The sequence below is a fragment of the Juglans microcarpa x Juglans regia genome, chromosome 3D (genome assembly GCF_004785595.1).
Source record: "Juglans microcarpa x Juglans regia isolate MS1-56 chromosome 3D, Jm3101_v1.0, whole genome shotgun sequence".
NCBI lineage: Eukaryota > Viridiplantae > Streptophyta > Magnoliopsida > Fagales > Juglandaceae > Juglans > Juglans microcarpa x Juglans regia.
Genome location: NC_054598.1, coordinates 6,548,034 through 6,569,754, shown reverse-complemented (window position 1 = coordinate 6,569,754; position 21,721 = coordinate 6,548,034). Strand labels below are relative to the sequence as shown.

The window sequence follows — 21,721 nt, the reverse complement described above, 5'->3', positions numbered from 1 at the left end:
TCCTGAGACAGAAGGATTCCATAGATATTACTTTCTATTGGAGATAGACTGGGTGATAAGGATTCGAAAACTTGGTAGGAGGGTGTATCTCAAAGCATCACTTTTTTCCTTTTCTTTGTATTTTTTGGTACAGAATCTGAAAAATTGCTCGAGTAGTTTTCAGCTAATGATCAGTGCAAGCCCCACTAGCGTGTGGTCAGAATCCCATGACCATGACTCCTAGAGGCAACTTGATAACCGGGGGCCACTTTGGCTTCAAATGTTTGCAGACCTTCTATATATAATATACTATAATATAATTAATCAAGATTAACTGATCACTAGAAACATTATCTGCTAAAGAAGTCCCAAAGTTCAATATAGTTGTCGACATGACATGAAAATCTGTGGACGGTACAGCAATCATGTGTGTCACCCCTTTAACTTTTAATGATAGAATAAACGGAGAACGTATCAATATATAGGAATATATGCAAATACTATATAGCACACACTATACTTTTAGAGTTGTGAATATTTACTACTTGTTCTGAAAAAAATAATATAATCACTAGATCCTAGATTATGTGTTTATAGACAGCTTTAGTGCATAAATATCTTCAATTAAACTTTATTACTACGGTATTTTCAAGATCTTAAGGAATCATATACCATTCATTTCCTTCTACTGATGTTTGCTCTACCACGCACCTGAGGCATCCTCGACCCCACGTGCTATTTGGTTGGAGTCGCGACACCGGGGTGATGGTCACTCGGGTCACACATCACATTGCCAAGTGCAAGTGTGTGCGAACATGTAATATGTGTACAATTTATAAACATAATGAAAAATCATAAGGTAGTCTAAAACTAAGTACCAGAAAATTAAAATACAACTCAACAAGAAGCCCTCCATAAAGTTATTACAGTCATCCAGCTGATCAAAATAGAAATAAAAATAGAAATCTATAAACTATGAAATAAACCCCAGATCATCACTCCTCAGGTGGGGTCGGTCCATCATGCTCAAACATGTCCTATGCATCAAAGTCTACAATTCCATGGATGAGAATTAACACCACAATGAGATCTCACAGTCTCAGTAAGTAAAATCCTAGACTAACCCTTGGATTACTAACGCTGAAAATTTGTGTTTTGTTGAAGTTTGGTTGTGGTTGGTTAAGCAGCCAAGGGCCATGTGAAGTGTTGGAATATAATATTGTGGTTGTTGTTGGAATTGTTGGCCAAGGGCCAGGTGGAGTGTTGGGAATCACGTGTAGTTGTAGAAAACTTGATTTTTTGAAACTATAAAAATTGTGAAATCTGTAATGTTTGTTGTATTATACTATTGCCATGTCATCCAATAACCACCTCATTCTACTCCTACTTACATTCCAATATCGGGGGATTGCTGTTATAGATTCCAGATTGAATATTAGACAAAACTGAAATCTACTTGCAAGATTTTAGCCAACATAGGCTCGTAGGTTGGGGCTACCATATACCCACTTGCCAGCTTAAAGCCACGGTATCACACCGCCAGGCTCCTCCATATCATGCTTTCCTAGATTTAGCTTTTTATTCCAAACAGATTTAGTCTCACCCGAGAAACTGCGTCATTTTCTCCATTGATATACTATCCCCAGCTAGCTGAGAGCATATTATGGAATATTAATATGCTCACCGGCCCCAAACCTACAGCTTCTAGAAACCAAATCTCCAAATATGTGGAGATCAGCCCTTCTAGCATATTAAGCACACAGTTATGAACTAGACAGCATTAATGCCTATGCAGTGTTGACAAAACCCGATGCAGTATTGCATTTGAGTCATATAGTATTGACTGGGCATAACAAATTGCGCTGCTAGAACAAGAACTTAACTTTAATTATAGCACATATATTAATATCATAACAAGTAGTGTTGGTTATAAACATAGTAACGTTAGTAGGAAATGGGGGATATTAGGGACGGTGGAAAGATAAGAAAGATTTATGTAGGGGAATCTAGCCAGCAGTTGTGTTCCATCAATTTTCCGGTAGAAAACAACGAAAACTGAGCACTTCAAAACCGTAGTTGGTAACTACGCGGGGCTATATATATATATATATATATATATATGCATCGATCCACGGCAATATTAAAAGATTCTCCCAAATTATTGTGTGAATCTTCATCATTAGTAAGGGTGAAACAGATATATGGGCCAGCCAAGTTCAAATCATGTGTTCATCCAAGAGAGGTAAAACTTTAAATCGCTTTCCCTTTTACTTGAGAAATAAAATATATATGGCAATAAAGCACAATTATTTATAAACATAATGAGTTAAAATCTAAGACCAAGCGGGCAAACTCTACCAGACTCCAGCACAACATCCTAATGAAGTAACCCCTAACAACAAATCCAACATGAGATCATCCGTGGATATCATCCCTATTATATGTAGCGGTAGTACTGTCTTTTGTATTACTTTTTATGTGCTTTGATTTGAAACTGTCTGCCACAAGAAAGGATTGAACGAACTTTAGCATCTTAAAATAAATTATCTTCAACTTTTACGTCCATTCTGTGAGATACGAATGGTTAAGTTCCATGTCAAGTAATATATAGTCACGAGAATAAGTGATTGATATAAATGGATCCTGTTAAATCATCTATTTTCTTAAATAATAATAAATATAAAAAAAATAAAATAATAATAATAAAAAACTTGAAAGTTGATAGGGAGAGAGAACTTCAGTTATTTACTTTATATTCTAATAAGCGTGTTGTACGTACTATAATAGTAATGTTCGAACAAGTTATATCAAGTTTGAAGTTGCATCTAAACGTTAAGTTGAGTTGAGATAATTTAATTCTTAATAGTAATGAGTTGAGATGATGAAATGGATTTTGTAAGACTCACACTTAAGATAAGTTTAGATGTGTTTAGATATTAAAATAAATTCATATATATTTATAAAAAATTTAAAAAATTGTGAGTCCTGCATGTAAAAAAATATTGAGTTGAAAAAATGTGTAAATCCCACATATAAAAAGGTCTTAAGTTGAGATAAATTTAATGATTTAAAAATTGAATATTTAAATATTAAATTTATTTTAAAATTAGACTGAACTCAATTCAGTTCAACTTTTAAATCGGGCATTAAATCTCCAACCATACTCCCGGTTCACCACACTTGCATAAAATCATCTGTAAAGTCTACAACCCAGTTTTCCATAAAAATAATGAACATTGACAACTTTGGTAAGATTCTCATTTTAAGTAAAAATAATGCATATATAAATTGTGAAAAACGGGTTTTTTGAAACTGTTGCTTTTGCGAAGTAAACGATCAATGTCAACTACGACTATATAATTACTTGTTCCGGTTAGAGTTTAAGACCAAGTCAATCAACTCTAAAATCCCGTTTTTCACAATTTAGATGTAGTTTGTATAATGAATTAAGATAAGATGAGTTGAGATTAAAATTAAAAATTAAATAAAATATTAAGTTTTAATATTATTATTATTTTAAAATTTTAAAATGTTGAATTACCTATTATATTTTATATAAAAATTTTAAAAATTTATAATAAAGAGATGAGTTATATTCAAATCCGACCTTAATCAACGGTAAAAGAGTTAACGTGGCCCTCTAAACTGTGATGGTATCAAACTGGGGAACTTCCATTGTCCGTTAGGAAAGGAACCTCCAAATAACTACGTTTGTTGAGAGTAGAAAGTCTTTTCATTCTTGAACGGAGAGGACGAACGAACATGATTTTTTTTTTGGGATGGTGTTTCCGGGCTGCCAGCGTTTACCGCTAGGGTACCGATAGTTTTTTTTTTCTTTTGATTTTTTTAAATATTTTAAAAAAATGATAGTTATAATCGTGAATATATAAGTATTGTATAATTATTTAAAAAATATAAAAAATATAAAATTTATATAAAAAAATAATTTTTTAATAATAACTTTTATTTTTTATAAAATAATTGTATGATATTTACATATTATATAACTGCAAGTAGAAATACTCAAATTTTTTAACATCGAGTAACCCAAGAGTGCCTGCAATTAGACACTTCTCACATTCAGGAAAGTTCTCGACTGCTAAAAGAGCGGGTAATATATGTTGATCTCTTCTCAGATTTTATTTTATTTTTAATAAAGAATAAGGAAGGAAAGAAAAAACATGATATAATAATTGTGCGGATTCATCTGGCAGGCTAGAGTGCTGCTTGGACAGAGTACACTGCAACGTAGAGAACTCAAAAAAGCTTTTATTGCAGTAGATGATCTCCTTCGAAGAAGAAGAAGAGAATTTGCCATCCCTAGTTCAAAACACGAAAGGACCTTTTGGGGTCTATGGGTTCTACTATTTTTTTAGGAACTACTTATTAACTTAATAAGGAATTCTCCTTGTAAACTATGTTTTACTAACTTCTTGGAGGTACTGATTCTCCCACGTTGTTCTTCTTCTTCTCTTTCCCGTATCATCTTGTGGTTCCTAAGAAGACAAATCATAAAAATTCGACAAGAATTTTGGAAGATTTTAGGCCAACTGGCGCTACCCCACCTCACCCCCTCCACTCCTGCTTATAAAAGAGAGGACGTTGCACTCTCTTTGCACATATGATCTCACCTCTTGACAAGATCAGTCTTCTCTCTTGACTCTCGTCAAACATCCCTCGCTATTTTTTGCCTTTCAGCCTTTTCTATTCACTTCCTTACTTTAACACCTTAGCCCAGAGTTTCCGCAATCAATATAGTGTTCCTTCTCTTCCATTGCAAACGTACGGCCTCACCCTAGCTAGCTAAGCAAATGGCATCCAGGTCAATGTCCTCCAAAAGCTCCGACTCTTGGACAGCCAAGGAAAACAAGGCCTTTGAGCGGGCTCTGGCTGTGTATGATAAGGACACTCCCGACCGTTGGTACAATATTGCTAAGGCTGTTGGTGGGAAAACTGAGGAAGAGGTGAAAAGGCGCTATGAAGAACTTGTGGAGGATGTCAAACGTATTGAGGCTGGCCGAGTGCCCTTCCCGAGTACAAGACATGAACTGGAGGGAGTGGCCAGGGAAACATGACCGACGAGGAAAAGAGGTAGTAAAGTTAAAGCTTTTCACCTGAGCAAAGTGCCCTTATATATATAATAGGCATGCATATATACTTTATTCTATATATGCTGGTTGTACACACACAACTTACGTAAACTCTATCTAAAATCTTATAACTACTGTCAAACCAGCAAGATCTCCTTCCTTTGAGCCAAAAATAATAATAAGAGTACTCGCCCTTACCAAAAGTCATGGCTCTAACTTCTGTTTGGATTCTCTTTAGACTTCATTAAAGAAAAGCTAAAGTTTGTTTCGTCATTTGCTTTTGAAATCCAATTTTTTTAGATTTTGAAACCCCGCTCCACACCCCCCCCCCCCCCCCTCCCCCCCACCCCCCCCCCCCCCCCCCCCCTCCCCCCCCCCCCCCAAAAAAAAAAGAAAGCAAGTATTTCCAAAACCTGAACGAATTAAGCAGATCAGTCTCAATTTACAATATCATGAAACCATATAATATATTGCTGGGTAAACAACGTGACACGTAAACTATTCAGACAAATGTAAATGGTTTTCCTTTTTACTAAGCCAGATTCTGTTGGTTTTTCTTCATATATGCAGGATGAGTTACCTAAGGCTCTACTGAAGTGCAATGACGGCCATGTTTAACTACAATAAAGATTAATCGATCTGCTCCTCCTAATATTCGTCCTTGTATTAGTAGTAATATAACTTGAGTAAGAATCACAAACTGGTGATTCCATCTTCAATTTCATGTCCGTTTTAAGTTCAGTCTATCACCTATTTCCTTACTATTCCACCATAAGCATATCAATGCAATGAAATATATATATATCAGTAGTATGTTTTATGTTTATAAGGGGTGCATTTCTTCTCCTTCTTCTTTTTCTTCTTGAGCAGTTCAATAAAGCAGAAAATATGATCCAAATATGGCAGTAATTAAACAACGAAAAGAACAAACGAGAAGAGTCTAAAGCATTGCATGACATGACATAGTTTGGGATCTAAAAAATTCTGACCTCGGCCTTCGGAAATCATTAATCGAATCTCTAATTCTTCCGGATTGAAACGATAAAAGAGGGAGCCGGTTCAGAGATAACCAGATCGAAGGAACGAGAGATGCAGCCACAAAACGGGAAAATGACGAGGCGGGAAATATTATTGCTTTGAAAAGTGTTTTATACTCGTTAGCAGCATCGTGCTGTGACTGGAGGACGTTTCCCGCTATAAAATTTTCCCACGGGGCATTAGACAAACACCAACTCCTACCACATAATAATTTGTTAAACAATTTGGGTAAAGCCCATTCCAGATAAGAGACCCTTCTAATCCTAATTAAGATGGGGTCCATTTATTTAAACCCATTGTTTTTGGGAAATATGTATGCATCAGGCTACGGCCGCAGCACACCTCATGTGCTGCGGTAAAATAAAAAAATAAAAATAATGTGAAGTATGTTGCAGGCTGTAGGCTGATGTATAACAAGCCTCTTGTTTTTGACATATCACGTTGAAGTTTCTTTAAAAATTATTTATTTTGCAATTTTATGAGATACATTTTATCCTTACGCTTTCTTTTCTCTTCATGAGAAATGATTGTAGACGGAATAAATGCATGAGATTTTCATAAAAAAGGTTAAATTTGGTGTATTTCTTATGAGAGTTATGCATATTTATTTCGTGTTTATATAATTTTTCTTTCTAAAACACAATATTCAATGTGCATACGAAATATGTAACGCTCTGCATTTATAAAAGACCAATGAATAAAAACTCGATAAATAGAATCTCAAACTTAATTAATTATTTTGGGATATAAGCTAATATGTATCATAAAAAAATTTAGTCTTACTTCGAATCAGTATAAATTTCGAAAACATATATCATTATTTCCATGATAGCTCATTTACTAAACTCTCATTTATCACTAGCACATAGATGAAGAGTATTTCAGACTATTATTCCTCCTCCGATGCTCCAAAGTTCTTCCTTTACATTTTAGCATAAAATTTGAATCGCCATCTACTATAAGAAAAGTGGTACATAGAAAAGTCAATAATAATAGAAAAAAAGATATTTACAATCGTAAATTGTACAACCATCGCATAATCGCTTTGAAAAAAGTGAATAAAATATAGGACCTACATGAAAAAAAATTAATTTTTTAATAATAGACCTCACTCTTTTTCAAAACGATTATGCAGTATTTACATACTTCACGATTATATATAGAATTATTCTTAATAATATTCAATATACACAAGTAGTCTGTCTAGTTACGCCCCTTGCAAATAATAGACACCAAACTAACAATGAGGTTGATGATAAAGAATATGACAAAACAAGCGCAACAACGTCCAATTGTCGACATTTCTTGCTTTCAATGGCTAGTGCTAGACTGCTAGCCGGCGTTAAAAAAAAAGTTGTTTGTCTTCCTTGTGCTATCGTAGAGGCAATCATTTAAACCAAGAAACAAAAAGCTTTGGCAAAGTCTCAAAAGCTACGGATCCCATGATTCCCATTCCCTGGGCGGAAAGTTATGTGGCTTAGGTTGAGGGCAAAAGAGAGAGGGTACTTGCCCTCTTGATACAAGTTTCCACAAACTAATCTCTTAGGTTACCACACTCAAGTTTTAACGGTATAGTACATCATGAACATGAACATGAGTTTGGGAAGATACAGGAGATGCATGTGTCTCGAGCACGCTAACCCATCTTCAAAATCTCCATTTTTTTCTTACAAATTCTATTTACAGTCTTCAAATAGAAATTGTATGTGCACACCCTCCATTAGATAGAAAAAAAATACCATTTTGAGAAAGATATTATTGTAATTTTAAAAAATTTTAAAGACAAAATTCACTAAGCTTACACATGCAGTCTCCAAATGAGATTGTATGTAGCATTGCTTTTTTTTTTTTTTTTTTTTTTTTCTCAAGATACCCAATTCGCAATCAACATGCAGGTTGGCCAGTTAAAAGACACCAAATATCTCAGCCTAACATCAACCCAGAGAGAGAGAGAGAGAGAGAGAGAGAGAGTCGAATCAAGAACGATGAGTGTCAGCAAATGATTCCAATTAAGAGGTTTTTGAGTTTTTGTTTCTTCTTTTCAGCTCCATTAAGCGCATAGTTAGCGTTCTTTCTAAGTCCGAATCAAAATAAAAGCACTTTACTGTAGAGCAACTGTAACGCGATTTTATGTTATGAAATTAATTTCTAACTGCACATACAGTCTCATAAGTCAGTTTTCACTTCAAAATAATTGAAATAAATATTTAGAACTTATTCAAATCGGGTTAACCACACTGCACCTGAATCGATTAGACCTCAAGCCCATCTAATTACGTCTATTTAGCTCGAGGCTCTCAACAGAGATGGGCTTGCTATCTCCGAATTCTCGAGAACCAACAGATAATTCCCAACCCCGATAAATATTGGGAAAACTAAATAATTTACCAAAGTAATAAAAAACCAAGATACAGGTAGTCACTGGACCTCTCTTAGGCTTGTGCCCTCCCTCAACATCTGGCCTTAAAGTCTTGAGTCTTTACCACAATACAAATGCTTTACTGATTACCATTCTCGTAATGCTTAATTTATATTTACCATGTTTTCACTTCCCTAACTTCTACCAGATGCGTGTAGACGGGCTATGTTTATTTCATTCATATTAATAATATTTATCTCTTACTTACCCAAAAAAAAAAAAAAAAACTTCTACCGGATGCAACAAAGCCTCCTTGGGTCATGCTCTATTGCATGCCCACAACATAGCACGCTGCAGCCAGGAGCTAAAGGAGCAACATACATATATAATGAAGGAAAGACACATCAAGTTGTTTGATTTCCAAAAAAGTAGGCATTGCAAAAGCCAAGATGGATAAATCCGACCACAAACAAGTTATGCTTGCTCAGAACAAAAGTTTATTATGTACTTTCCCGAGCAGGACCATACTAACAAAACTAGAAAACATAGCCATATCAACAGATAAAATCCCTTATTCTGAAAACCAATTTTAAGAGGTCTACGAATTTACTCATACCCTCCAAGCAGTACTGCTGGAGTTAAAATTCTACCAAGCAATATATTTTATATTATCGAAACAATCATTTTTCCAAATCTAGATATCAAGCTGCCTCGAAAAGGAGGGGACACATTCTACTTCGATACCGTTGTTTGGAGTGGCAGAGAGACTTCAATTCCATTAGTGTGAGTATTCCTTTCTGCAACAATCTTTGACATGCCAAACATCTGAAATCAAATTTGAACTGCACACTTAGCTTGGAATAAACAAGTTTGAGGAAGGGGATAAGAGCACAGAATTGTAAGAGAGAACAAACCTTCTGTATGGTCTTCTTGAAGCAACTTTTGTGTTCATCCATAGATGCATGGATGAACTCATCAATATGGTCCTTAAAATCCTCCAAGAAAGTAGCTTCTTCATTCTTCTTCTTTCGACATGGAGTGATGGGTGGGGTTGTAGCAGCAGGTGGAGACTGTATTTCAGGTTGACTTTTCGCTGCTTCCATCCTCAATTACCTGATACAGAAGTTACCCTGTATCAAGTATTAACACAAAGCCAATCGAATTAATTGAAAGAGTTCGACAAGTTCAAATAATCAGCATCTGATCAACTGTCAGTCCACATTGCACAGGAAACAAAATCAGATAATTTTGATCGGAGTTTTAAAAAAAAAAACCATGTAGCTTCTTGAAAATCAACTGGTAACATGACACCAAAATGCGACATATGGAAATTAAAAAAATAGGCGTTTACTGCAACTCGTATTGTTAAATAGCAGTATATTGATCATTTTCACAATGTGCGAAACAGCAAGATAAGAAAAAAAACTATAGTGCACAGGTTTAAGAAACATCTTCATAATCAATTCTGGTGTTTAATTCTCATAAAACATAAGAGAATACAAAATAAGTTTTTATTTAAAGAAATTTACGTAAACTCTTTAAAACCAATTTCACTCCACAAACCTGATAACCAGGTTTGACAAACCTGATTCTCATTAACACTGTTCACATTAACACATACACAACTAATGACACCCTGCCCACCGTAATAGTTTCCACCACACTCTATCAAGACGTTACCAAACACCATTGCCACCATGGGACATCCACTGAAGCAATAAATCCAACCCCAACAAATACCCTTGATTGAGTACAGGAGGGTAGTATGTGCGATTCTACTTGCCTAGGAGAGAGAACTATTGCAGTTTATAATTGTTTCAAGGAACTTGTATTGTATCATTGACCATCCTTTTTTACTAAAAACTATAATAACATCACAATAAATACAACCATCACCACCCCCAGTCACCATCTCATATCAAAAGGAAACGGAAACTTAGGAAAGCAAAGCCAAACAGAAATATCATTGTTGTTCTTGAGATGGCCCCTTTAAATGAAAGGGGTGCTGTACAGCCTAAAACTATCAAGTTTCATCGCTTCACCATTAAACAATCAGTAGGAAAGCAAAACAAATTTCAACCTCTACATGCATTAGTATAAAGTTCTTTGAATGTATCTGAAGATCCTAGAATCACCAGTTGTCGCTATAACTGCTAAAAGCAGCGCAAAGCCAATTACACCAAGTTCCTTCAAAAGTTCAATACCTAAAAAAAACTGAGAAATTCATCCAGCAAATTCAGTGTGTAAATTACAAAAGGTGGAATAATCAACAGATTCAGCTTTTCAACAAAAAACTGTGAACAAAATTGCCATAATACTCAAGCCCCTAAACTCGAATACAAAGATTACAAAACTAATTCTCCTCACCTGTTGCCCTGCAAATCCAGTCACAAAAAGAAACTCCATGCCCTGATCATAAAAATAATCATAAAAATTATCCAAAAATCTAGAAGAATATTTGTTATGATCCCAAGGTTAGAGATTTAACCAAATTAGTATTCACCAGTCCAAGGGCTTTTGGATCATGATTGGGTCTTTAACAATTGGAATCAGAGTAGAAATCAAGTTACGAGTTCAAGTCATGGAGGAGGCGACCTAAAGGCTGGATTAAAATGTCTTGGTACTATGTATGGACATAGTGTTAAGTCATTGAATACTGATAGACGAGTAGTGAACCCCCAAAAGTAGGACTGAGCACCAACCAAGTCGGAGTCGGTATGGCCATCCTCCGACTCCGACTTTGTCAGAGATCAAATCTGACCTCCAACTCCGACATGTTCATCCTCCGCTCTGACTCCGACTCCGACTCCGACTCCGACTTGTCAGAGCAAAGTCAAATTTGGGTTTTTTTTTATGTTTTCAACTTCATATTTGGCACACTTTAAAAGAATTTTTTGTGTGACCTTTTAAATTTAATTTTTTTCAAAAATCACAATCTAAAGTAAATAATTTACTTTTTACTAAAAACATAACAAAAAATAAAACTAAATAAAAACAAGTAACATACTAAGTTACTAACATACTTCAAAAAAATAAAAAATAAATAAAAATGACTAATCACTGCAATAAACATCCACTCCCATCAATGCATCATCCATATCCACATCCAACTAATCACTTTAAGTCTACAATAAACATCCACACCCATCATCCATCAACCACATCCAAAATCATCCACACCCATCATCCACATCAATCATAATAATATGTTCTTACAACAATTACAATAAACATTTTTTAAGTTCTAATTTTGAAAAAAAGAGAAACCCAACATTTTCTAAGTGCCAACCAAATTAAATGTTCCCAACAACAAACATATTACAACAAATTAAATGTTCCAAGTGCCACAATGCTATTCCAACTTCTAAATTGTGATTAAAAAAAAATATTAAAAGATTTTAGCTAGAAAATATTTTGCTATGCCAACCAAAAAATGATAATGACAACAGAGCTAACTATGAATTTTGCTATGCAGTAAATATCCATTATCCTCCATGAATTTCACAGAGAATAACATAAATACCATGAAATTTAGGAGTTCCCGAACTCCAAGAACTATATAACAGTTCAAATAGACTAACAAACTCCAACCGCTAACAGTTCAATGATCTTACAAACTCCAAAAATCCAATGCAAGCATTGTTGATGGTCCTCTCAATTCAACCAAGGAACGTGATATAAGTTATTCAATCTTTCTTTTCATGATTTTCAAGATTGTCAGCCACAAAACAGACATCAGTAGGACTTTCAGGGAATAACATGACAACTTATGTTGTATATGCACTAAATTAGTTTATCAAAAAGAGGTGATTTCGTCAAGTCTGAATTCCTAAAGGTGATAAAGCTTCAACTTTGTACTTATAAAAATGTTCAACTTTGTGGAACACAGGTTAACTGCCCAACCACACCATCAATTACAGAAAGAAAATAAAACAGCCCACATGTTCACTAAAATAGTCCCAACTTTAGCATCATATTAATATATAAACAGCCCCAAACCACAACACACAAACAAAAACAGCTCCAAAAACAAGTATAATCACAGTTTATTCATTCAAAACATCCCAACAAAAACATCCCCAATATTAACTCAAATTAAAACAGCCCCAGTATAATCACAGTTTTATCCAATCATTCCTTGCAACAACAAAAAAAGAGCCCCAAACTCATTCTATTTTAGTTACAAAGATTTTACACAAACTCATCAACTGCAACATCCATCCAAACAAGTATAATCACGGTTTATTCATTCAAAACATCCTAACAAAAACAGCCCCAATATTAACTCAAACTGATCAACTGCAAGTCTGCAACATCCATACTATTTTAGTTACGCATATTTTATACAAACTCATCATCACAAAATTACACTGATTTTACACAAACTCATCATCACAACATTACACAGATTTTACACAACCATATCATCGCAAAATTACACAGATTCACATTTTACACAAAGAGAGAGAAGACGAAGGGAGAAGAGAGTGAGGCTTACCGTGTCGACCGCTGCCTGCGGGGGTGGTTACTGGGTCAGGGTGAGGTCGCGCGGCGACTCGGCGAGAGAGAGACGAGAGTCGGGGGGGGGGGGGGGGACTGTCGCAGGGAGGGAGGGAGAGAGAGAGAGAGAGAGAGAGAGAGAGAGAGGGTGGTCCTGTGGAGACTAGGGTTTTTTGAAGCCTGAAGCCGAAGGAAAATGGAAATTATGAGGGGAGAGAGAGAGAGGCGAGAGTGACTGGGTGAGGGCCTGACTCCGCGGGCTGGGGATGGGGGTTCAAAAACGGCGCCGTCCTAAGTTTTTATATTTATAGTTTTTATAATTACATATTATTATATTATAATATTACATGTTATTAACAATTATATGTTATAGTTTATAGACTTGTACTATAATGATTAATTACATATTATAGTCTATAGACTTGAGCTATGATTTTTATAAATAGTGTTTAAATCACGTGATATTAACTCATCATGTTTTTACTATAACTAGCGTCTAACTTATTCCTGTTAGCTAAAGTATAATTAGTATTATATATTGGAATAGAAAAATTCTATTCCTAAACCTCATACACCACACACCATCATTTTTATGATTTTTTTAATTTTATTCTCTTATCAAATGTGTGGTATATGAATTATAAGTAAAATAATTCAATTATTTTAAGAATAATAAAACCAAAAAAAACTTTAAAAAAATTTTAAAAAAATAAAAAAAATTATGGTATGTGGTGTATAGGCTTATGAATAGCAATGCTCATTAGAATAATGGTATTACATGTTATTATACAGTATACATTAGTATACAAATAAGAGAAAGTCTATTTTGCCTCTCCAATTTGACACTTCTATTTGACTCTTAATTAAAATTTATTTTTTTATTTTATTTTATTTTTTACTTAGTGGTTAAAGAAGTGATTTTAAGTGTATTGATGTATTTTTTTTATTTTTTAAATATATTTAAATATATTAAAAAAAATGTGAAAAAAAAAAAAGAAAAAAAAAAAAAAATTTACGCTGGGCGGTATGCCCAGCGGTCAAAATGGGGCGGCATAGTAGCCGCCCCCTACAAATAAACTCTCGGACATTCAGCCAGTTGCCACCTCCGGTTCCAGCTCCGCAAGTGAAAAAACTCTATCCATCTCTCGCTCCTTCTCGCTCTGCTCCTAAACTCCACTGGTCTTCCGTACCATCACCACCGGCAGCCGCTTTTGCTACCGTCAACCTTCTTCCGGAAGCGGAGTATTGGTGTTTCGAGGAGGAGTTGAAGGACGGAGGGCAATCGTGCTTCGGTTACGAAATCCACCTCTTACAGTCTCCCGAACGCAGAATCCGGGCAATCACACTCTCTCCGCAACAAATCCCTTGGCCTCGATTTATATTCTTCCCCTTCACCGGCATTGCGTCGCTACCGTTCACTGCCTTCAATCCGTCCTCCTTTGCGTCCGACTCATCTATGCTCGCGTCAGTTGGAAATAAAGTTTAAAGTTTTAGTTTTTTCCTAGTTCCTTGATTTGAATACTTGGATTATAGCTATATTTACTTATATGGGAATTTATGAAGATTTGTTTGTGAAAAAGGGGATCGAAGAATTGCTGAAAGATTCAGATTAATGTCCAGGAATTGTTACCACTCTCTGGATTAACATTAGGTTTGAGCGTCTAGGTTCGAATAATGTTTCTAGATAAATTTACTTTAAAAAAATTAAGAAAATGAAGAGAACCTGCAAGCGAAAAGTGACATATCTGTTCAGATTTTTTTTTTTTATCCTCATAATTCATATTTCATAAAATATGAAGACATATTTTTAAGTTGTGTGCATATCACGGGCTTATGTTTAGAATTTTTTTTTTCTATACTTCTAATGAGTTTCGCATATCCGTGCACTTCTTCACAGTCTTCTTATTTACACCATCGCCCCTCATTTTTTCCTTTTCCCCCTTTGACGTCCTAAAATATGCACCGTAGAAGTTGCAACCATTTTTTCTGTGTGGTTCTAACTTCTAATACATTGCTAGTCACATATGATGCATTCCCTTAGATTTCCAATGAGTACGGTTTACAAGAATCATAGGGTCCCACCACTAATGTAATATATCTTAAATTTTCTATCTCTCTTGGTTTTTTTGGGTGTAGCAATGAGCAATTTTAGAGAGTAATAATTATGGATGAAAAGGCTCGACTGTCGGTATCCTCTCGGTTGAACCATAGAGGAGATCGGACTAATCAAAACCTGTATTCCAAAGGTGAGGAAGCAAATACTACAATTCCACATTTCTCTCAGAAAGTGAAAATTGGATTTTTTTTTTTTTTTTTTTTTTCCCTCAAGGAATTTTTTTTTTTGGTATGATGAGTTAAAACTTTGTCATAGAACAAGAGTCGAATGAATATGTGTAGGTTCTCTGTGGCAATGCAAAGTTAATTTGTTACTGCTGTGTGGGTTTGGGTGTAGCCTAGTATTTGTGTCATTACATAGAGGTGGGCGTGTGTGTGTGTAGATTCTTCATGGCAATGCAAAGTTAATTTTTTACTGTTGTGTTTGGGTGTAGCCGGTCATTACATAGAGGTAGACACACGCACACACGCATGGTTGTGTACAACAAATTTGTGTAGTTATGCTGTGGTGGTGGCGGCAGTGCAGATTCTGAAGAGGGTTTCTCCCATCCAGGGAGGTCATCCCAAGATTATCCCATGAAGATTGTTTGGAAGAAGGGGTTTATTCGATTTGTTCTTGTGGCAGGCATCTTGTGGATGTTACTAATCCTCATTGCATTGTCGTTCCATGTATGGTCTTGCCAATCTTCAGTTTCTTTCTTTTCAGGTATTTCTGGAAGATTAAATCTTCATTGTATTATGTATTTTTTTTTTCCTCTTAAGTGATTGTTTTGTATCTAACACTCTTGATTCGTGGAGAATTGGAAGAAGACAATGTTATTGTAGATTTGAAGATGACTTTTGTAGTGGTTTGCATTTCAAAAGCTGAATGAATAGCTCAGCTCCACATAACTTGATACAAATGCCTGCAGTCTGGAGGTCTTGTTTATTGGGATCCCAGAAGCTTGAAAATCATAGGCTTGAAGAGTTTCTTTTCATCTCCCCACATATCTGAAGTTATACCAAGTATTGCTGAGACAATCATGTCTAGGTGTTGCTCTTGTATATGTTCCGTGTACTTGGCTATGCCTATTATCATTATCAATAAAGTTCTTGCTTACTGATTGAAAAAAAAAAAAAAGTTATACCAAGAATTGCTGATCTCTCATGTTGATATATGGTTTGCCTGCGACTCTCCTTTTGCAACCCATTTATGTTAGAACTATGTAGGTAGATTCACGTGACATTTTTGAAATTCTCCAGAAATCAGAATGACTAGGAAAAAAAATTAATTTTTCAAAGCAGTAGATATTTATGGATAAATAAAGTATTCATGTGACATAATTACTTAACAAAAAAAGATATTTATGTATAAATAAATGCATTTGAATCAGGAAGAAATAATATGTTGTGTTTTTTATTTTTTTTTTTATTTTTTTTTTTTGGGAGGGGGGGAGAGGGGATATGCTGGTTATTGTCATGTATTCTTAGTGGGAAGGATCTGCATGATTCAGGTTTTGTTGCTATAATTGCGGATATCATTTAAATGGTTTGTAATAATTTCGTGATATTCTGTTTGATGTGCAGCTATATGTAATAAAGATAGCAAAGTGTTCACAATTTTAAACAATATGGGCATTGTTTCAGAACCTCTGAATCTCCAACACCGTAAGATCATGGCATATATCTTATTTGATGTACTTATAAAAAAAAAAATCTTATTTGATGTGTTGGTCTTTGCTTAGTTATGATAATTGATATTACTTTGTTCAAATTAATATCCTTTTCACCTTCTAGATAGGTGTATCTCTTGGATGCTCCTTGTGTACTTGAGTTTTACCTTTTATGTCTATTTATAAAGATATATTACTTATCAAAAAAGTTTGCTCAAATTAATTAGGCTGTCCAATTCCTCTTTCCAAGGACCCTGATAAAATAGTGATTCCAAAGGGAAGAACTCCTGACAACATTGTCAAAGATTTGTCATATGTAATGGAGGATGAGCTGTGGAATAATGGATCTCAGAGATCTCCACTATTTGGAGGACATCAAAACTGGTCGCAGAGAGAGGAGAGTTTTAAACTAAAATCAACCATGAAGGTAAGACTTAAGTATCTTTCTAAGGTAGATATTACTTATAAAAAAAAAAAAATCTGGCTATGGTCGATATTGGGTTAGTTTTAACTTCTTCCTTTTTCTAGTGTTACCTGCGTAGTTTTTTTATTGCTATTCCTTCTCCTTCGCCTCCTACCAACACTAATGATGATTGTTATCATGATAAAGTTAAGCATGAGCTTCAATTGCTTATTTGCATTTTTAGAATGAAATTAGTTGTATTCAATTATTATGGAATATAAAAGGATAGGGGACGGTTGCTTTTGTTTTTTTCATGCAGTTATCTACTTTCATGATTTTCTGTCCGTAATTTCTGGTTCCTAAAATGTATTTAAGTGTTCTTTTGTGTACTTCTTGTGTAAACAGGCTCCGCCTACTTCATTCGTATCAATAAAATTTTCATTTTACTTATAAAAAAAACTATTCTCTTTCCATGTATTGAAAATAGTTTGTTATACTATTTACTGGTCCTTCAGGTGCACTGTGGATTTATTCGCAATAGTGGTGCTGAAATGGTTCCTTCAGACATTAAGTATGTCAAGAGGTGTAGGTTTGTGGTCACATCTGGCATTTTTGATGGATACGATATACCTCAACAGCCTTCAAATATAAGCCTTCGTTCTAAGAAGCTCTTCTGCTTTCTTATGGTTGTGGATGAGATCTCCCTAACATTCATAATGCAAAATGTTACTGTCAAAGAGGATGGTCATGGGGGGAAATGGGTGGGTATCTGGCGTCTTGTCTTACTGAAGTATCCACCTTATGACGAGCCCAGAAGGAATGGGAAAATCCCAAAAATTTTACTCCATAGATTGTTCCCTCAAGCTCAGTACAGCATTTGGATTGATGGTAAAATGGAACTGATCGTTGATCCATTGCTAATACTGGAAAGGTAACTTGAAAGTGTGTTGTGTCTTGTTTTTTTTTTTTTTTTTAAAGATTAACATGTATGCACATGTTTTGAAACTTGAGAAACTGTATTGCTCTGTTTTTTAACTTATGAACTAAACTTGTTTAAGAAAATGTATTTTATATGAACAAAACTCATTGAGAAGCTGCATTTTACTTTGGTAGTATTCATAGAGCTATGAACTAATCCTTCATTCAGCTGTTGAGAGTGTTGAGAGAGGTAAGAAAAAGAAAATGAAAGTTGTATATTTTGTTTACGTTATTCTAGAAGCTAGCTACCTAGCTGGATGAAAGTCGGAATTGTGTTTCTTGTCTGTCAATGTGGCAGGCTCTCTAGTAGATTAGAAGTGAACTAGGCTGATGCTAAGAAAGCCCATTGAAGATGAAATTTTACCAATAATCATCCTGTCATAGCAACTTCTGTTCATAACCTACATTTTTGCATTTCTTTTACTGCTACCAAGGAGAAATGACATTTTAAAGGAACCATTTTTGGTTTTCAGGTATTTATGGCGTGCGAAGTATACATTTGCCATTGCTCAGCACAAGCATCACCATAGTATATATGAGGAAGCTGATGCAAACAAGCGGAGAAAGCGATATGCCCGACCTCTTATTGATCTTCACATGAAAATTTACCGCTACGAAGGAATGGAGTCATGGAAGCCAGGGGGAAAAACAATTAGTGGTAAGATGGAAAAATGATTTTGGTCCTAGACTCGGTGCTGTTGGTTATTTTAAATAAAATCATGGCACTGACCCCTCGGTTCCGAGACAGAACCAAAGAATGTAAGCATGCGAGTATGCTCTAAAAGACGGTTTAAAAGTTGTTAATACAAGAGTCCTCATGCATACATCATAAGCTTTGATTAGTGAACAAAGGACAAACCGGGCCCAATTGGTTGGAAAATTCCACAAGAAGTTGTGTAAAATTCAAAGGCCTGTGGGCAAATATTTATTTTCCAGTAATATTCTATTTCCACAGTTCAGTTTATTCATTGTAGAGAAGAGGAGCACAGCTTTGTGTTGGAATGCATCCCCTGATACAAAGGGGCTAGTTCAATGAGGTCAACCTCTCACCAAGTTAGTTTGGTCGTAAAAGTCAATAGCCTTGAGTTCTGCTTGAGAAAGTAAATTAATAATAAATGAGATTGAATCATATATTAAAAAAAACTGATCAACGTTTCATTCTACTTGGTCAATGGCTACATGTTAACACTTGTTATTTCATAATATTGACAAAGTTGTGAAATGCAGATGTGCCGGAGGGAGCCATTATCATACGGGAGCATACTGCAATGAGTAACTTGTTTAGCTGTTTGTGGTTCAATGAGGTCGACCTCTTCACACCAAGAGACCAACTGAGCTTTGGCTATGTTGTATTTAGGTTAGGGGGCTTGTTCAAGTTCTATATGTTTCCAAATTGTGAGTACAACTCTCTGTTTGTGCTGCACCCACACACAAGGGAGCATTCTTCAGCTGTTGAATGGGTGAAGAATATCACCGAGCTTGATGGTAAAGGTAGCAGAATGAAAGAAAGTCGTGGAGGATTAGGCTTGTGGACTCCTTATCCTGGGAACCTCGGTTCAGTTGTCTTGCCATCTGTAGCAAGAAAATCAAAAGCAGGCTGAAGTTCAATTCAATCCAATCGGCCATTCTTAACAGCTTCTACCATGATTTCTTGATAATTTAGTTGATTATCTCTTCGCTGCTTCATTAAAAAAGAATGTTGACACCCTAGAAAATATTTATGCCACCCGCGCCTGTGGGGTTGGGGGTTGTGGGTTTGATTAATTTTGTAGGATGCTGCTAGGAATCAACTGAAATGGCAACCACTTTAATATCAACACACCAATAATACGAGTCCTAGAATTTATTTTTTATTTTTTATTTTTGATCTTTTGCATCAATACTGCTTAAATTACAATTCTACTCGAATTCAAGAGCCAGAATGAGACGGATACAGATTAGGCGGTTTTGAAGTGGGGAGGAGGGGAATGGAATTGTTCCAGACTGTCGTCAAATGGCAAAGTTGTGTGCAGTGTATGTTGTGGGCACTTCCATGGAAGTAAGTGCATTTGGCATGTTTGAGGAGTGAGATGAGATGAGAATTTAGTAAATAATAGTAAAATTGTTTGTGAATAACATGGAGATAGTTTGAGTTAATGTTTTATGGGATTTTGAAAAATAAGAGGGAAAAAGTTTAATAAAAAATATTATAAAATTAAAATATTGTTAGAATATAGATTTTTAATATTATTTTTGTTTGGAGATTTAAAAAAATGGAATATTTTTTATTTTTTTATTTGAAAGTTTAGAAAAGTTGTAATGATTAGTTTAAAAGTATTTGTGTTTGAGTGATATTTGAGAAATAAATGTGATGAGATGAGAATATTGGGATGGAAACATTTTCCAAACAAGTTATTATCAGCTCATAGTTTATTTGCAATATGATAAACTTTTAGAGGCATATGTTATCCTGTTGTGTTAACTAAATTAATTTGAAATTATATCCACACAACGAGCACGTATCACCATTTAGGCTAAAGCATTCGACTTTGTCGGAATTTGAATCCAAACTCCGACTCCGCCGGCAAGTAGGATTTGGTATTTTATTATTATTATTATTTTATTTAGCCTATTTTTAAATAAGACTACATATAAGAGATCATTTTTTTTTTTTGTTGGATTTCAAGTTTCAAGCTTATTAAAAACATTACAAAAAAGAAACAAATTTTAGATATGAAAAAAAAAAAAATAACTAAAAATGCTTTATATGCTATGCAAACTTGAAAAATAAAAAATAAAAACTTAAATAAATTAAAAATATACAGTAGGTCCTTTAGGTTATTCTTGATGTACTATCACTCATAAATTCATATAAGAGTCAAACTCCCAAATTAACTAAAAATAATAAAATGATTGTTTAACCATTTGGACAAGGCCCCAAATAACAACCACCAAGTGCAACCATGAGCCATCATGGTCCAATAGTAATGTCCATCATCCAATCATTCAATTCTTGATAAATTATAGACAGAAAACACAATCAACTACATAAATACAAATCAAATATTGTATTAGAATCTAGTTATATACTATTATATTAGAATATATATAATAAATTAATAGTCTTACAATATATACATTATACATGGTACATGACTCACTATTAGATAATTAAGTTTCATATGCCCTAATATATGCAATATGTATGATAGTGATACTATGATGTGTATTGTGTATATATAATTGATTATTAGTCTATTAATATTCTTAAATTTAACTATATAAATTTTTATATGAGTATATACGATCAACATATAAATAATAGATATTTTTAGGACTGTTTCTTCGTATAACATCAAATTATGTTCACTCTTAACAAGGACGTAGAAGGAAGGTCATCTTTTTCATTGCCTCCACCGCCATTGAATCTGAACTGATGGTTCTCAGCATCCTGAAATAACCCGAGGTTGTTAGTAATTTGCAGGTCTTATTCATCCCTCTCTCCCTCCTTAACGTCTGTGTTCGTTAAGCCATTTCTTGGAGGTTTCAATTCAAGAATAGTTTCAAAGAATTTGAATTCTCAGCAGCCGTAAACACCCGAGATACTCTTACGTCCTTGTTAAGAATG

General features: G+C 34.7%; 3 protein-coding genes across 10 annotated transcripts; 2 read left to right on the top strand and 1 right to left on the bottom strand.

The window, feature by feature from the left end:
• The first annotated feature begins 2,066 nt into the window (after nt 1–2,066).
• LOC121255664 (probable hexosyltransferase MUCI70) lies at nt 2,067–19,960 on the top strand. Of its 7 annotated transcripts, none has more exons than XM_041156110.1 (7): nt 2,067–2,100; nt 15,537–15,787; nt 16,648–16,728; nt 16,961–17,160; nt 17,652–18,067; nt 18,588–18,772; nt 19,342–19,960. In XM_041156110.1, the coding sequence occupies exons 2-7, from the start codon at nt 15,658–15,660 to the stop codon at nt 19,713–19,715; spliced, it is 1,386 nt and encodes a 461-aa protein (XP_041012044.1). In that variant the 5' UTR covers nt 2,067–2,100; nt 15,537–15,657; the 3' UTR covers nt 19,716–19,960. The 7 variants fall into 7 exon arrangements, with proteins under 7 accessions (XP_041012044.1, XP_041012046.1, XP_041012042.1 ...); XM_041156112.1 differs by lacking the exon at nt 2,067–2,100 and adding an exon at nt 14,049–14,430 and having other exon boundaries at nt 15,707–15,787; XM_041156108.1 differs by lacking the exon at nt 2,067–2,100 and adding an exon at nt 14,049–15,212 and having other exon boundaries at nt 15,707–15,787.
• Nucleotides 4,591–5,895, top strand: LOC121255669 (protein RADIALIS-like 1). Its single transcript, XM_041156120.1, has 2 exons — nt 4,591–5,070; nt 5,640–5,895. Exon 1 carries the CDS (start codon nt 4,791–4,793, stop codon nt 5,052–5,054), a length of 264 nt encoding a protein of 87 aa, XP_041012054.1. The 5' UTR covers nt 4,591–4,790; the 3' UTR covers nt 5,055–5,070; nt 5,640–5,895.
• LOC121255667 lies at nt 8,879–13,250 on the bottom strand. 2 transcript variants are annotated; one of them, XM_041156119.1, is made up of 3 exons: nt 12,965–13,250; nt 9,381–9,579; nt 8,879–9,291 (listed from the first exon to the last, which is right to left on the bottom strand). In XM_041156119.1, exons 2-3 carry the CDS (start codon nt 9,567–9,569, stop codon nt 9,199–9,201), a joined length of 282 nt encoding a protein of 93 aa, XP_041012053.1. In that variant the 5' UTR covers nt 9,570–9,579; nt 12,965–13,250; the 3' UTR covers nt 8,879–9,198. The 2 variants fall into 2 exon arrangements, with proteins under 2 accessions (XP_041012053.1, XP_041012052.1); XM_041156118.1 differs by having other exon boundaries at nt 9,381–9,596; nt 12,965–13,249.
• Nucleotides 19,961–21,721: the final 1,761 nt, after the last annotated feature.